At 40.0% G+C, this 18,430-nt stretch overlaps 1 protein-coding gene across 1 annotated transcript in view; it reads left to right on the top strand.

Moving 5' to 3' along the window:
• spg11 (SPG11 vesicle trafficking associated, spatacsin) overlaps positions 1–18,430 on the top strand; it is a 92,818-nt gene that overhangs the window by 13,995 nt on the left and 60,393 nt on the right. Inside the window, exons 12-18 of the mRNA XM_047368367.1 lie at positions 8,331–8,402; positions 10,277–10,404; positions 10,935–11,128; positions 11,215–11,410; positions 13,917–14,120; positions 14,217–14,323; positions 14,603–14,748. Coding sequence (XP_047224323.1) covers positions 8,331–8,402; positions 10,277–10,404; positions 10,935–11,128; positions 11,215–11,410; positions 13,917–14,120; positions 14,217–14,323; positions 14,603–14,748 — 1,047 coding nt within the window. The remainder of the gene's footprint in view (positions 1–8,330; positions 8,403–10,276; positions 10,405–10,934; positions 11,129–11,214; positions 11,411–13,916; positions 14,121–14,216; positions 14,324–14,602; positions 14,749–18,430) is intronic.

Genomic DNA, 18,430 nt, shown 5'->3' with positions numbered 1-18,430 from the left:
CGTGAAAACCCTTACTGATGGAATGACACAGCTGTATGGAGAAAATAAAAAAATTAAGGATGCCATCAATGATATACAAGCTCGGTGCATGCGGGGCAACCTTGTTTTCTCCAGCATCCCAGAACCGGGGATGCTGGAACAAGGATGCTGAATCCATGGTCCGTGGATTTCTCCAACGTCAGCTGAAACACCCAAGTGATGAAGTAAAAAACATCACATTCCATCGTGTTCACCGGCCTTGGCCATCTGTAGCAAAGTTCAAGCACTACAAGCAAAAAGAAAAGGTCAGAAGTTGGGGCAGAGCGCCAGAGCTACAGTGGGTGTAGATAAACTCAATATTGCTGGGCAGTTGTTCAGGGACTGGGAGATCACTCTGTGGCTTTATTGGGAGCAACAACAGGTTAATCTAAAACATGTAACACTGGTTAGATAAGAGGTTAGATAACTAACAACTGTAATCGAATGTAAAGCACAGCTCAGCATTTTTGCACTGTTTGTTTGATGTGGGCAGGACCAAGGCTGGGCTTTTGTCTATGCGCTCCTTTTTGTCTCCTCCCACTTTGTCTGTTACCATATTTCTTTGTCACTCGTTTTTCTTTCTGTCACACATAAACATGCACACTCACACACATGAACACGCACACACAAATATTTCGTAAAATAATATATCTCACCACCTCTTAACCCCAGCACCTTCTTAATTTTCTGTCTTTTTCTCTGCTATATCTCTGCTTCTGGACTTTACATCAGGCAACCTCAAGCACTGACTATGATTCCACTTGGGTCTATCTGTTTCTGTAGTGACATGCGCTGTACAACTTTAACTACATATGCACAACTATGTGCTACAGGCAGATGATGTCATATTATGATGTCATATTGTGAGAGATTCATAAATTTGCCAAAGCTGCAAATGATCTTAAATCACCTGAGTTTCCTAATGTGTTTTCTGCCTGCTATAATTCTAGACAAAGGGCACTAGCAATTTTAATGCACATAAATATTAACTTTACAGTATTAGACACAGTTACAGATCCAGAGGGTAGATTTATAATTATAAAAATATCTATACAAAATCAAAAGTTATGTATTGTCAGTATATATGGCCCACATATTGATGACGACCCCATTCTTCCATACTTTTTTTTTCTGCGCTGTCTGATGCCTTGGATTGCTCACCTTTTTTTGCAGGCAATCTCAACTTTGGTCTAAATGAGGAAATAGACAGGTTGAGTACAACAGGGATTCAGCGCAGTTGGCAATCAATAAATATAGTTAACCAGTACATGAGCGATTACAGACTTTGCGATGCATGGCGATCTCTTCACCCTAACCACACAGAATATATTTTCTTCTCACATCACTCCCATCACTCTTACTCTCGTCTGGATTATTTCTTAGTCAGCAGCTAGTTGTTGACTGACATTTCAGACACTGAGAGACACCCTATAGCTGTCAGCGATCATGCTCTTGTCTCTTTGATTGTAGTAATTTAATACATATTGCTTAAGGATAAAGATTTTATCAAATATTTTAAAGAAGAGTGGACTTCATATCTGGAATATATTGACCTGCCTGGGATATCGACATCTGTTTTCCGGGAGGCAGGGAAAGCAGTGATGAGAGGTAAAACGATCTCATTCACATCACATAAGAAGAAAAAAGAAAACAAATGTTATCAGGAATTAGAATAAACCATTAAATTATAAGAAGCTATGCTGGGCAAACTATGTAAAGCAAAACTAGAATTAAATGAAACTATTGACAAAAAAAATAAATTCTTAGTACAAAGACTTTGGATATAAAACTTTGAATATGGCAATAAATCAGGTAGCTAACCAGGTAAAATAAATAAAGAAAAGACAACTATATTTTCTGTTAAAGACTCGACAGGGAATACAGTTTATGATCCTGGAAGAATAAACAGCAATATCAGAGATTTTTACAAAGCTTTATACTCACCAAAGATAGACCCATCAAATAACCACATTGATAAATTTGTGAATAAAGTAAAACTTGAAAAACTTTCAGATAGTCAAGCGATGGCCCTTGATGTACCACTGACATCAGCCGAAATCCAAAAAGCCCTCAAAAACATGCCCAATGAAAAGGCTCCAGGCCCAGATGGATTTCCAACAGAGTTCTACAAAGAATTCTGGAATATTTTGTCTCTTAACATTCCACAGAATTTTGCATGAAACCGAGGAAAATGGCAGACTTCCGCCAAATGCTATAGGTCTTGGCTAGAGGGGGCCACCAGGACCATATCATCTGCAAAAAGAAGAGATGAAATCCACATAAGAGTTATGAACAGGACCGGTGACAAAGGGCAGCCCTCCCGGAGTCCAACATGCACCAGGAACGGGTCCGACTTAGTGACGGTAATGCGGACCAAACTCCTGCTCCGCTTGTGCAAAGACCAGATGGCCCCAAATAGAGAGCCCCTGACTCCGTACTCCTGGAGTACCCCCCACAGGGCATCACAAGGGACACAGTCGAATGCCTTCTCCAGGTCCACAAAACACAAATGGACCAGTTAGACTGGGCAAACTCCCATGAACCCTCGAGTACTCTGCAGAGGGTGTAGAGCTGGTCCAGTGTTCCACAGCCAGGACGAAAACCACACTGCTCCTCCTGAAGCCAGGGTTCAACTATCGGCCGGACTCTCCTCTCCAATACCCTGCCCTAGGCCTTACCAGGGAGGCTGAGGGCTGTGATCCCCCTATAGTTGAAACCCACACCCTTCGGTCATCCTTCTTATTAAGGGGGACCACCACCCCAGTCTGCCTGTCCAGAGGCATTGTCCCTGACCACCACGCAATGTTCAAAAGACGTGTCAACCATGACAGCCCCACAACATCTATAGGTAATAATTGGTTATTCCTAACAACATACCGCTTTTTTGAAAATAAAAAGGGTAAGATGACCTTGCTACATTGAAATCAGTACCCATATCACTTCAATAAAAATTATAGCCTTGCAAAAAAGCAATTACTTATTCTTGAATTACAGAAGTGTGGAGACAGTTGCTATGTTAACATGCACAAAATTTCACGATCGGATTAAAATGTATTTGTACTTAAAAACAAAAAATAATCGAATTGTACCGTTTATATGGACATAGGTAATTAGAATACCCCAGAGGACCACCACCACCACGGTAGTTGCAGTAGTCATGGTGATGGTGGTCCTCTTGGGGTTTCCATGCTCTGGAGGGCCTTTGGATGTGTGTGGCTCAGATTTCCTCCGTGTCTGTCTTGGGTCCTAGGGGGCAGGTCAGAGGATCTTTTTTATGGGACAACCCGATATACACAAGCACGTTATACACATGCACCCACAGGTGTTTGGATTCAGGTGTTAACAGATACAAAGATGTTCTATTTTGAGCAGCAGTTGCTACTAAAAAGGGGCATATCATGCTTTTAAATCCTTCCTTTCAGTTGTGCTCTATATAAAGTGGAACCCTAACCCTATATAAAGTGGAACTAGCACTCTAAATTCCTTGTTATTATAGCATTATAGCACAGACCTTTGATAACAATTATCCAGCGCCGCAGAAACAAGACAAAAATGGCAAAAACAATGCAAAACTGTTTATGTAATAACATTATTCACGGTTATGTCCTTAAGGACCTAAAAACGTAAGCAGAAAGTATGATGCTACTGCTATCGACACAATGGCCAGGACTTCATATGAACACACAATAAATTTATGTCTAAAATAAAGTTTGTTAGGTAAGGTAAGGTAAGTTTATTTATGTAGCGCTTTTCAGCAACGAGACACTCAAAGCGCTGTACATACAATTACAATACAATCACAAAGCAAATAAACACTGATACAGACACAGACACAGAAAAACAAATCAAATGATAAAAATCAAACAACAGAGATAATTAAAAAAAGTAAAATAAAGAAACATAAAGAAAATAGAATGATGGACAAGAAAATGAAAGGAAAATTGGACTGAAAACACAACTAATCATGCCTAAATGGCCCAGTCAAAGGCCACTCTAAACAAATACGTTTTTAATCTTGATTTAAAGCAACTTAGGGTTTCGGCGCTTTTACAGTTTTGTGGCAGTTTATTCCAGGTTAGTGGAGCATAAGAACTAAAAGCTGCTCCTCCATGTTTGGTTCTGGTTCTGGTTCTGCAGAGTAGATTTGAGCCAGAAGACCTGAGAGGTCTGGATGGTTGATCCACTGACAACAAGTGTGTAATGTATTTTGGTGCTAAGCCATTCAGTGATTTATAGACTAACAGAAGTATTTTAAAGTCTATTCTCTGAGCTACAGGGAGCCAGTGTAGGGACTTTAGAACTGGGTTGATGTGCTCCACTTTCTTAGTTCTAGTTGTTGTCATATTAGCATTATTTGGTAATTCTTTCATAAGTTGTTCAAACTACTGAATGTGGTTTGTACTAAATACTGGGGCAAGAAGGCGTCTGTGCTTGCCCTGGCCATTACCTTTCTGCTAGTGTGAGCCCGGCGTAATATGACTGAAACTCTTTTTTTGTGTTCTATGGAACACTTTTGTGATGATTGGAAAAGTTATGGGAAACTTTAGTGTGCTCTCCTTCCTTGCCCTACTTTTTATTACTTACGAATGCGCTTTAGAAAAATCGAAGAAGAAATCGAGAAAAAGAGGTTGTAGGGCTGGCATCCGGGTACGAATGAGGCGAGCATCCATGTCAGAGTTTCCCCAACTGGACTGGAGGCGTCCCCGCTTTCTGCTGCCTGTTACTCTCCAGACCATGGCTGAAAACACTCCCTCACAGCCACATAAGCCTTGTCTCTTCTCTCTGGATGCTCTGGATTCTGTCGAGTGCCGCCGGACTGCTGCGCTCTCGCCAGTAGCACCACTAAACCAGGAGATGGTTTCCCGCTGCAGCTTGAGATCATGTAACCGGACCAGTTGTTTGCTGTCAGCCTCAAGGCGATTAGGTTTTGTGAAACCTGGGCTGTCGTCACCCAGTCGGATTGCCTTTCTTAACTCTGACTTCATCGCCAACAAATCCATCTCCCTTAACGACCTTTTTACAAGAAAAAAGTGGGATTTTTTGTTTCTCATGGAAACATGGCAGAGGGATGGCTAGTTTATCCAACTAAATGGAAATTGCCCTGCTGGCTGTTCCTAACTGGTAGTTCCCCTGTTTAGGACGTCATGGTGGAGGACTTGCTGCTGTGTGAAAGGACAGATGCACCTGCAGAGGTGGGCAAACTGGAAACTACACTTCTTTCGAATTGCTAATGCTCAGGGCTGGCTCTTCTAACATGTTTTGCTGTGTTTTAATTTATCAACCACCTGGACCTACTGGGATATTTTACAGATTTGTTTTTTAATCTTCCATTATTAAGTTGGAAAAAGTCTTAATTCTTGGGGATTTTAACATCCATTTTGCTGATGCTTCTTCAAGCTGAACTTTCTTCATGTTTTTGGGCCTATCCAAATAAAAGGCCATACACTGGCCATGTACTAGCAGATCTTTTGGATAAAATGAAGCCGCCTTCAAGCACTTGAGATGTTCTCCTCACCAGGCTTTTTATCAGGGTCTTTGACATGATGGACCTTGGGTTGTAAATTTATTTATTGTTTACTTTCTGACTGGGGTGGTCCCCAGCTTTTTTAAACATGCTATTGTTGAACCAAAGCTTAAGAAGTCTAACTGGGATCCAACACTACATGAAATTATAGGCCAATTTCTAAACTTTCTTTCATGTCAAAGCTTATTGAGAAGGCAGTTGCTCTCCAACGTACAACCTACTTGGAAAGAAAAAACATATATGGTGATTTCCAATCTGGTTTTTGTAAAAAATGCATTGCACTGAAACGGCACTACGTAAGTTTACCAGTGATATTACGATGTTAGTCATGCTATTCTCATAAACTGATTGAGAGAAGTGTACTGTTTATTCTGCTGTCTTATTCTGTTGTAAAGCACTTTGTGACATTCTGTCTGCGAAAATGTGCTATTCAAAAAACTTTTATTTACTTACAGTGTCCTTCGTTTTCATTGACAGAAGAAACTGACCGCCTAATCAGATGAAGTCTTTCTGCAAATCCTCCTTGATAGTGGTGGAGGTTGCTGAAGGCACTTGTCCTTGTAGTGGGGGAAATGGAAATTTTCCCACTCATGTGGGTAGATTTCCATGAAAAACAAAATTTCAACCAGGCACTTTAAAAAGGCTCTGATGCTGGGGTGGGTTGTAATGAATTGTGTGGGTGAATACACCCAACAACCGAACTGAACTGGCATACTTCAGCTTGGATAACAAAATCGCAACGAGAAATAAATGTGGTGGACATGCAAAATTGGTCAGGCGGAAGTCCATGACCTTATTTAGCTGTTCCGCAACAAATACTGTGACATAACAGTTGGAAAAACATAATAGTTTGTAGAGAAAACTGAAAGGACTGAAAAATATCACTCAAACTGAATGTAAAGCTATCTCTGTAGCAGCCGGAGAGACTAAATTCAACTTTTCTGTACTCCTACAGACTCCAAGTACACAACAAAATGTATTTAAAGGCTAAAAAAGTAGATTTTGCATATGTCCCCTGAAATACACCTTGCATTCCTTAGTACCCTCTACTTTTCAGTAATATTGCTGTAGTTATATATGCGTTACTGCAGATGTAGTAGCAGTCTTCTAGGGTGTTATCTTGTATTCTCTTCATTCTACTTTCTCTCCTCTATTCTTTTCTCCCTCTCTCCCTTTTTCCTTTTTGCCCCACCTCTCTCTTGCTTCGTTTTTCCATTTTCGTTTCTGTCTCCATGTCCATTACAATTGAAATATTGCCAAATCAGTTTCTAACAAAGCTTTTTTTAAAATATATCAAGCGGAGCATTACAGCGTTAGCCATAATGTGACAGTTGTGAAAGTAAATCTGTTGGGCTTCTTGTTGGGACTCAGACAACAATTCTAAGTGCCACTCTGCCAGACAGAACAGGAAAAAAGAAAAGAACCAAAAAACATTATACATTTATGTCTATATCCAGAGTTAATTGGCAAAAAATTCTGTCCACCCCAACTGCGTCCATAATGAGTAACCAGGTAAGTATAAGCTGGGTACCACTGATTAAATGCAATGATTGTCTGATCAACAGCAAGTGTGACCACCTCTGCATATATAGAGGTGGTCACACTTGCTGTTGATCAGACAATCAATGCAAGTGTGACCACCTCTGTATATTCAATTCAATTCAGTTTTATTTATATAGCGCCAATTCACAACACATGACGTCTCAAGGCACTTCACAAAGTCAGGTTCATACATTCAAATCAATCCTAACCATTGAACAGTGCAGTCAGTTATTTATTTAAATTGGATAAAACGTTTTTCTATCTAAGGAAATCCAGCAGATTGCATCAAGTCAGAGACTTTAGCAGTCACTCCTGGATGAGCATGTAGAGACAATGGACAGTCACTGGCGTTGACTTTGCAGCAATCCCTCATATATGCAGAAATGTTGTTAGTTTGCTACTCTGGAGCATTCACGTGTTAACACATCGTCTAGCAGTAAAAAAGATATCAGCAATAACCTGAGAGGAGCAATTGTTCCTGTCCATCAATTGGAGAAATGTTTTAAGACCATCCTTAAAAGTCTTGGTCTGTTGAGAAAGATTATTGAAAGTGGTAAATATTTCAGGTCTGATAGTACATTGTGTACAAAACAAAAGAGCTAAAGCTCAGAGTCTTGGCATAACATTCACATAACAGCACTATGTTTAGCTTGTTTGGAAGGATTGCCAGAAGAAAGTCTTTCTAAAACGAATAAAGCAGCACAACTTAAGTTTCCAACGTTGCATCTGATGTAAACCCCAATAATGTTGGTTAGTTTGGTTTTTAATACACAGCTTTCCTATTTTCACTTCATCTTTGTTATAGAAAAGCAAAGGAAAATGTGTGTTTCTGTGTTTACTTTTGTTAATGCTATCATAATCTGGAACAATTATTAGGGTTATGCACGTTGTTGGCACCTATGTTTTATCTCTCTAGTGTTTTTATTTTTTTGTTTTCTATTATCTATTTATTTAATAATTTTTCTTACGAATGTCTTGAAGAGAAACACTGTTATGTGTTGTCTTCTTCTAGTAGGGGAATAAAATGATAGGTAATTGGTTTCATTAATGGAAATAATTTTTTAACTAGATTTTGGTACTAGATTTTAACTAATTTTTATGTCCGCATGCATCAAATCCTAGAAATGAAAGATACTTACTTTTTACCATGACTGTGGCAATAAACTAAATTGTATTTCAGCTAAGGTCTGCTAATAATAATAAAATAATTAAAAAAAGTTAAACTGCAACATTTTGCTGTCTGCAGGGTTTAAGTGTGAAGAAAGAGCTTCACAGCATCTGCCTTTATACCAATGACAGAAACCTCCGGGAATTATTGGTGAGTCAGTCATTTTTCAATAAACACCTCAAAGTGTTACCATTCTTTAATCTGATAGAATTATCCTCTATGTTCTGTTTCCAATACATTTGCACATTTTGTTATAGCTCTTCATATGTTAAACACATAATAAAGTACTATCTAAGATATGTTTTGGTTTGTGGACAGCCTTTGGCACCTTGCCTACAGAAACCCACGCTTGTACAGGGGCATCTTAATAAATTTAAATATATTTAAAAAGCTTGTTTATTTCAGTAATTTAATTACAAAACTGTAATTACACATATAGATTAAGGTGTTTAATTTGACAAAAGTTTGGATGATTCTTCTTTACAGTTAATTAAAAGCCAAAGTTCTGTTTCTCAGAAAAGTAGAACATTACATTGGACCTATAGAATATTATGTTTAAAATGATGTCTTTGAATGTTTGAATCAGCATTGAGGGGTTATCCCCTCTGAGGTCATTGTATTTCTGTTACAAAAGGTCAAACCTTTTACTGACATGCAAAGTTGTATATAAGGCACTTTAAATATAACATTCTACTATTTACTGCATCTAAGCTGTCCTTTGCTATTGCAATATTGCACACTTTTGTATTGGTACTGCTAATGGAAATACTAATGAGATATGATAAATTGTTCAGCTCTGCCATGTAACATACAGCATATGCACTCAGTACTTGTTTAGACCTAATTTTTCATGAATTCATCAGTGGGGCATAGCAGGTCTAATTTTGTTTCTCAAAGGTTGTTTTCTAGCAACTGCAATAATTTCTTATGCAAAATTGTATTAATTAAATATTTAAATCCAGTTTTAAGGCATAACATAGCACTTAGTTGGCCCCAACCAAGATTTACTGTTATTTTTGCATTCCGAGGACTGTGCAGCTGTAATGGTTTTGGATCATGGTTCCTGATTTGACACCCTTTGTCAAGGTCAGCACTCCGGTCCAGATTGTTACTTCAGTCCAGATCCATGCTGGGCACAAGGATACATACAGAAAAGCACAAGATGATATATAAAACATAACATCCCTAGTTGGTCTGGACTTTTAACCTTGTCCAGAAATCAGATTTGGACCTTTGAACATAATGTATGAGAACCTCTGATCTAGACTGTGTCATTATTTAACAACTTGTGGGGGTGGGGGTCTTTGGCTCTGAGCCCAAATGGTCTACATCTTATTTTGAATCAGACACTTTTTTGTTTCTTTGAATAACAATTCCCCAACACCTTCCTCCACATAAGATCCCGAGTGACCTAGCACTGGTGATGACATGTTACTAAACCTCCCATTACAATATGTCATTTCTGGTGTCCTGCAGCACCTGTTTAACTGCTTATAGTGGATGGCAGCTCAACCCAGCTTCTGAAATTTCAATTACAACACTGAAATAGAAATATTTGGATTTCTTGGTACTGCAGCTCATAGGTAACGAAATCATGAAAAGCCATTAAACGTAGTTGCTAGATCATCTTCTTATCACCTAAGAATCTGGAGCAAGTCCAAGCATATGTTTTCTTTGCTCTGCCACTGGTGCGGAATGCCACTGTGTGCTGACCCAGTAAATGTCCTGTCACTTTTTAAGACATTACATGAAGAAACACCAGCCTTATATCACCAACCTAATTGATCCTTACCACCCACAAAGAGTTCTGATGTCAACAGACTGCTCCCTGTTCCAACCAGCCATATAAGAAAAGTGGTTGGGCTTTCTCTGTGGCAAGGCTAAAATTGTGGAACACAACATGATCCACATATGCTTTGCCTCTAGCTTTTGTATAATCTTGGTTTTAACTTGTTCTTGTATATTTATTAAGTGCTTGATTGACCATGCCAGTCTGCTCTTTATAACTCTGTTTCATCGATCAGGTAGAGGATCTGTCAAACCAGAGTTCTTTGCCGAAAGATGAGATGCAGAGTGTTTCATTCATCAGGGAGATAGAGAGGCTTGGCGTGCTACCAGCAATGTTCTGCCAAGCTAATCCCATTTCACAAAGGTACAGATACTGTATTTTGTCTGTTTATTTGTTGTAATAATGGTCATCTCCACCTGAACAAATACAAAAGAAAATTGAGACAATTTAATCGACAGACAGAAAAAGCAAGCACACATTTTGATGAAATTTTTTATGTGAGAAAATATGAACACACTTTTTTCAAATGGATACAAATTTCAAACCAGATACATTAATATATAAAAATCTAAGATGAATAGTAGTATTAAATGCTTTTAATTATTCTTTAATATTTTCTTATTTTCACATTTAATTACTTAATTTACTTAAAGTATAGATATTTATGACTGTTTTGTGGTAGAAGTTCTAATTTCTTTATTCTTATACAGATTTCATAGTTTTTTGTGACACTATGGTAATTTCCTACTTGGTTACTTAAAAATGTGATAATCCTGAAATTTCCAAGATCTTCTCACTGAGCCTTATTAATGAATTTCTAATGGCTTTTCATTCTTAAATTCTGACTATTAATGTTTCTTACACATAGATGAAGTCTGTGTTTTGCTCTTTAGAGAACAAACATGTTCTAGGTTACCTCAGATGGTTCATACAGAGGTGGATGGTGAAGAGGTGCTGAAGGAGCTGGTGGAACAGAGGAGTCCTGAGGAGGTGAGAGAACTCTGGAATAACCTCCGACTGGACTGGGTGAGGAACTGGGACCAGAACTGCCAGACAGCTGTTCTCTTATCCAGGCTGCACCACATAGGTCGGGAGTCAAGTCCAATCAAAACTAAAATGGCTCTGTAGCTCAACAGTGTATAGATGCACAGCAATGATTTATCTTTTTAACAGAGCTGAGCTGCTTTGACCCTTCCTTGTTGTGGCGTTACATGACTGCCTTTCACGACCAGAAGCAGGTGGTTGACTGGATTCACAACCAAAGGACCTCCAGCTCCCCCTGTTGGCCTGACATAACTCCAGAGATGGTCAACAATAACACAGTGTGCAGCATCTTCCTAAAGGAGAACATCCTGGACCTTCTAGCCAGGCACAGTAGCTTATTTTAATCATTTATTTTTTGTTAGCTTCTTGTGTCTGAAATTGAAGTTGTTGTAAACAAAACAAATTGGCTCATCCTGTTAGCAGTCAGATATTTAATGTTTCTAAAGAACATGTACAGTATAAGTCCAAATCAAATGTGTTGGTTTTAATATATACTTTTAATTAGTTGAATATTTTTGTAGATAACAATACTGAACTATTTGCTAACAATGATGTCTTAGCCCCACGTCTATCTCACATCAGACATAAATGCAAGCTTGAAGTGCATACCTCCTTTTTTGTTTGCACTGTATTTCAGTGAATGTATTACATTGTCACATAGTTGCCTGGCATAGTTGTTAATATGGGGCGGGTTCTTTTGTATTGTTGAAAGTTTTTGTTATAATGGTATTCTTTTAAGGAACTTTTATGAAAGAACAAACAGCTTGTTTAGGATAATGTGGCATTACTATATGGATAATACATATAAACCATGGGATTGAAGTGTACCTAACATTCAATCTATTAAAATCTACATGTGCAAAAAAGACGTGGGTCGGTCACTAAAACTGACCCAATGCCAAGGCACTGCTTCTTTTAAATCTGGCCCTGCCTTCTATACATTTACACAAAAAATTCCCGACAGAGTGAAAAAGTAGAACTTGACCTGCCTCAATTCAATTAAATTTATTTATATAGCGCCAATTCACAACATGTTGTCTCAAGGTTCTTCACAACAGTCAGGTTCATACATTCCAATTAATCGTAACCATTGAACAGTTCAGTCAGATTCAGTTATTTATTCAAACTGGATAAAAAAGTTTTTCTATCTAAGGAAACCCAGCAGATTGCATCCAGTCAGTGACTTGCAGCATTCACTCCTCCTGGATGAGCATGTAGAGACAGTGGACAGTCACTGGTGTTGACTTTGCAGCAATCCCTCATACTGAGCATGCATGTAGCGACAGTGGAGAGGAAAAACTCCCTTTTAACAGGAAGAAACCTCCAGCAGAACCAGAACCAGGCTCAGTGTGAGCGGCCATCTGCCACGACCGACTGGGGGTTTGAGAGAACAGAGCAGAGACACAAAGAGAACAAAGAAGCACTGATCCAGGAGTACTTTCTATGGGAAGGAAAAGTAAATGTTAGTGGATGTAGCTCCTTTAGTCGTTTCATCTAGAAAGAAAGAACAGATAAACTCTGATCCAGTTTTCAAGGTTAGAGTCTGAAAGAGAGCACATAGAGTTAGTTACAGTAGAAGCTCAGTCAGTAGCCATGTCTAGGAGAGAGAAAGGGTTAAACACTAAAAGACAGGGCTATGTGGATCATCTGTAGAAGGTGAGCATTAAGTTGTTGCCAGCAGAAGCTTGGACGATTCCCCTCTCCAGAAAGGTGTCACAGGTAGACACAGAGTCTGGCCAGGTGTAGCTTCTCGGAAGAGAAAAGAGAGAGAACATAAAGTTAAAAGCTGAAATAACAGCAAATAATGCAAAATTGGAGAGTAGTGTGAGAATGTAGCGAAGAGGGTGAAAGTGGTCATTGTGTCCTCCAGCAGCCTAAGCCTATAGCAGCATAACTACAGAGATAGCTCAGGATAACCTAAGCCACTCTAACTATAAGCTTTATCAAAAAGGAAAGTTTTAAGCCTAGCCTTAAAAGTAGACAGGGTTTCTGCCTCACGGACTAAAACTGGGAGCTGGTTCCACAGGAGAGGAGCCTGATAACTAAAGGATCTGCCTCCCATTCTACTTCTAGAGACTCTAGGAACCACCAGTAAACCTGCAGTCCGAGAACAAAGTGCTCTGTTAGGAACATATGGAACAATCAGATCTCTGATGTATGATGGAGCTAGATCATTAAGGGCTTTATATGTGAGGAGGAGAATTTTAAATTCTATTCTGGATTTAACAGGGAGCCAATGAAGGGAAGCTAAAATAGGAGAAATATGATCTCTCTCTTTTTAATTTTCATCAGAACTCTTGCTGCAGCATTTTGAATCAGCTGAAGGCTTTTAACTGCATTTTGTGGACATCCTGATAGTAAAAATTACAATAGTCCAGCCTTGAAGTAACAAATGCATGGACTAGTTTTTCAGCGTCACTCCTGGACAGGATATTTCTAATTTCTCCAATGTTCCGGAGGTGAAAGAAGGAAATCCTAGAAACCTGTTTAATATGGGATTTAAATGACATGTCCTAGTCAAAAATAACACCAAGGGTTTTTACTTTATTACCGGAGGTCAATTTAATGCCATCCAGGTTAAGTGATTGACTAAGAAGTTTCTTTTTTAAAGACTGAGGTCCAAAGACGACAACTTCTATTTTTTTTATTTAGAAGCAGAAAATTTTAAGTCATCCAAGTTGGGGTCTATAAACTGTAATGAACAGAAAATGCTCAGAATCTCTTTTGTTTTTTTCTTGGAGGCAGAATTTTTAGAAAGTTTTAGGCTGGGGATCACGTTTTTTCCCAAACATTCAGTCTCATTTAACCCTTAATACCCCCTGCCACCCTAGGAAAGGTGTGTTCATTCCAGAAGAGATGTCAGACTTGGAGCAGTTGTTATGGCGGCTGGCTCACGGTGGGGAGCTGATGGGTTCACCCCTGCTTGTACCTCAGTGCCGCTCCCTTGTGGGCCTTGACCTACACAGTGCCTTTATCGCATTCTGTCTGGACCATAGTCTTCAGTACCTGCTTTATACCTACCTGGAGCACCACAGGTATGTGACTGCTGTTAATGATGTACATTCTGCATGGATTGAAACTGTTTCTGTGATTGTACTGTGAAAGAACGGCTGTGGGTCCCCTCTCCACAGACTGACACCCAGAAACTGCCTCCTCCTGACCAATCAGAGCCTGTTTGGCAGTCAGCCCTGGTTTGAGATGCTGGTAAAGACCCAGGACATAACCAGGGACCTGTCAGGTACTCAATGTGGCTATGATGCATTGAATGGGATAGAGCTTCTCTTCACACATTAACATAGGACATTGTCTTGAAATCAAAATGACAAATGGATGGTTGAAGCATCATAGCAGTGCAAATTAGTTTTTTTGGTTCACTAATTGAAATTACATCCATTTCATTAGGGTTTATAATATAACAAACTGTAAGTCACCATGTTACTCAAAATTGAAATACAGAGATAAAAGATTTCAAAATAAAGTTTATGATTATACATTTTGTGTTTTTCTATGTTTCCAGATCCAGAACGGCTGTTCCAGGCCAGTTTGACCAGTGCCCAGGTGCTGTTACCTGGCAGCCAGGCATCTCTGAGCAGTCTGCTGTTGGAGGGACACAGTCTGCTGGCTCTGGCTTGCATCATGTTTGCTCATGGTGGAATTGATCAGGTAAAATCTGCTGTTAAAAAAAAACTTTTTTCTTTAACTTACCTTTTCTCAAAAAAAAAAAAAAAACTAACTAGGACAACAGTTATATAGACAACACTAAAGAAAACATGAATAATATTAATAATACATGTTATTTATAAGTACCTGTCAAATCACTGTTGGGGTAAAAAAAATGTCTTTCAAAGAGGGGGGGGGGGGGGGGGGGGTGTTAATAGGTGCTGTTTAGGAGGCCAAAATGGGATTAAGATTAACCTAGGCAGAGATAAAGTAATGTTTCATCTCTACAAACGGAGGGTCCACAGATTACACCCCCACCTTTTTATAACCAATCATTGTAATTTTGTTTGACATCATCCACTTTATAAAACATGATAAATGCCTCCTCTTCAGGATATTGTGTGTAGGGATTGGTACCAAATTTTTTACTTTTATAGGTAGCGACCGAATTCCGTCGGTACTACAGAGGACATGCACAATCGAACGGTACCATGTTTCGGTACCTAAACGCATCATTGTGACATCGAGGGAGTGGAAGAGTGGGTGACTTTCCATGCCGGACATGATGCATTGCGCGCACAAGAGCGTAAAGACGTCAGTAGCCGCTGGTACCGTCAACAAAGTAAGCATGGCTGATAGAAAGCGCTCGACAGAATGGCTCCACTTTTAAAAATGCGGTGCAAATTACGCTCACTGCAATATTTGCGATGCATTGTGCAAGGCCAGCGGTGGGAATACTTCTAATCTGAGGAAGTACCTGCAGCATTTGCCTTACCACTATTCAAGGGGGACGCCCCGCCCCGCCCCACCTACCAGACCGCTCGCCCCCCCAAGAGGATCACGGCATGTAGTAATAGTATGTTATAACAATTAATGTAATTTGTTTTAATAGATCACATTGTAAAGGATTTCTGTCCCTGCATCGTCGCTACTCTACTTTCTATGGGCATACTTGACAAAAGCCGGACAAAAACACATTCCTCAAATTCTGTGTCACCAACGCTGACACACTGAGTTATGCTCGCGCAGGTGAACACACTTTCATTTTGTGTGTGACTCCAAATCCAGGCCTCCATTGGTTAATAAATTTGATTTCCATTGATGATTTTTGTGTGATTTTGGTGTCAGCACATTCAACTTTGTACAGAACAAAGTATTCAATGACAATATTTCATTCATTCAGATCTAGGATGTGTTATTTGAGTGTTCCCTTTATGTTTTTGAGTAGTGTACTTTCAAATTACAATTGACTGTAATTTTAAAACAGTGCAGTCACATTGAGTTTATTATTGAAATTGCTTAAAAAGTTTTCTAAGGAAAGGAAACCCAGCAGATTGCATCGAGTGAGAAACTTGCAGCATTCAGTTATCCTGAATGAACTTTTAGCGACAGTGGGCAGTCGCTTGCATAGAATTTGCAGTAATCACTCATGCTGAGCATGCATGTAGTGAAAGTGGAAAAGAAATCTCCCCTTAACAGGAAGAAACTTCCAGCAGAACCAGGCTCAGTGTGAGCGGCCATCTGCCACAACAGACTGGGGGTTTGAAAGAAAAGAGCAGAGACACAAAAAGAACACACAAGCGTGAGTCTGAGAGTACTTTCTTTGGGAAAGAAAAGTAGAATATTAATGGTAGTAGCCTCTATAGTGGCATCATCTAGGAGAGAAAGAGAGCTATAAGCAGATAAATTGAGTCAGTTTTTAAGTCTAAAGTATGAAACCCATACAGTCAGTCACAGTAAAAGCTCAGCCAGTAGCTATTTCTAGGAGCGAGACAGGGATAAACACTAAAAGACAAGACCAAATGTATCATCTTTAGAAGGAGAACATTAAAGGGGACATTTCATGCTTTTAAATCCTTCCTTTTGTTCGTCCTGTGTTAATTTACCCAACAACCTAACATTTAGACTTTATCCACTTGCAGCACCGGCATACTTGAGCTTCAACTACAAAATCACAGCAAGAAATAATAATGCTGGATACACGAATTGGTCAGAAGTCCATGACCTTGTTTAGCAGTGCAAATACTGTGACGTGACAGTTCAAAAAACGTAACAGATGATAGAGAAAACTGAAAGGAGTGAAAAATTTGACCCAAACAAAATATAAAGATATCCACAGAACACATGGAGAGGCTAAATTCAACTTTTCTGCACTCCTATAGACTCCAAGTAAACAACAAGAAGTATTTAAAGATTTAAAAAACCTTTAAGTCATTGGCAGCAGTAGCTCAACTGATGCCCCCCCTCCAGGAAGGTGTAAAAACCTGAACACAGAGCCAAGTCAGATGTAGCTTCTGGAAAGAGAAAAACAAAGGTAGAACATAAAGTTAAAAGCTGAAATAACAGCAAATAACACAAGTTGGAAAGTGGTCATTACGTCCTCCAGCAGCCTAAACCTATACCTGCATAACTACAGAGATAGCTAAGGATAACCTAAGCCACGATTAGCCTTAAAAGTAGACAGGGTGTCTGCCTCACGGACTAAAACTGGGAGTTGGTTCCACAGGAGAGGAGCCTAATAAGTAAAAGATCTGCCTCCCATTCTACTTCTAGAGAACCACCAGTAAACCAGCAGTCTGAGAATGAAGTGCTCTGTTAGGAACAATCAGATCACAATCTTGATCCATTAAGAGCTTTTTATGTGAGAAGGAGAATTTTAAATTCTATTCTGGATTCAACAGGGAAGCTAAAGTAGCAGAAATATTATTTCTCTTTTTACATTTTAGCAGAACTCTAGGCTTTTAACTAGATTTTGTGGACATCCTCATATTAAAGAATAGTCCTACCTTGTAGTTACAAATGCATGGACAATTTATTTTAGCATCACTCCTGAAAAGGATATTTCTAATTTTAGGCAGTATTCAGAAGGTTAAAGAAATGGAAGGCTGGTTGTGATAGAATACTTATTGGTTTTCAGCAGAGTAGCTGACTGCTCTGGCTGTGAGGAGTTTATTGCATTCTTCCCTTCAGGATGCTGCTGGTGCAACTGCGGCAGTTGGGTTTAGCGATGCAGCATTGCAGGCTTTGCGCTGATGACCAGAGAGCTCGGTCGTGTCATGTCTTTTCTCGTCCAAGCTCGTCGACAGGTCTGGCTGGCGCAGTCTCCTCTGATCGAAACATGCTGTCGGACCCTCGGGGTGTCCCAGTCGTGCCGGGGGAGTTGTTCGGGTCAGCAGCTGTGGAGGAGCTGGAGCAAACTGTTCAGGCACGCCAGACTAGCCAGCAGCTTTCTGGGCTCTGCAGGAGTATGCCCCCTCCTCCACAGCGCTCGAGCCGTCCTTCTGTTAGCCCCAGTGCTCGGCCGCCACCTCGGCATGGTGATAGATCTGGGGGTTTCTATCCCCGAGAGGTGAAGCACAGACCCGGCAGGGACGTTCGTCAGCTAGTCCGCCGCCCAGTTAGACAGACCCAGGACCCAGGCAGTGGGGATCGAAGATGATGCCACCAGGCCAGCTATCAGACATTTTTTCCCATCAGCAGCTCAGTTTCTGGCCTGCTCATACTGTAGATCTGTGGGTGTTTGCCACTTTGACCCACGGTTACAGGCTACAGTTCCAACGGCGGCCCCTCTTTTCACGCTGGGTCAAAATGACTGTTATCGCCGACTGGTGGTGGTGGCTCCGTTATGGCTCCGGTATGGCCGACCCTCAACGTCTCCAGCTGTGGGTGGGCATGGCCACCCGGA

Source organism: Girardinichthys multiradiatus, chromosome 6, assembly GCF_021462225.1.
Source record: "Girardinichthys multiradiatus isolate DD_20200921_A chromosome 6, DD_fGirMul_XY1, whole genome shotgun sequence".
Lineage (NCBI taxonomy): Eukaryota > Metazoa > Chordata > Actinopteri > Cyprinodontiformes > Goodeidae > Girardinichthys > Girardinichthys multiradiatus.
This window is presented reverse-complemented; position numbering and strand designations above follow the sequence as displayed.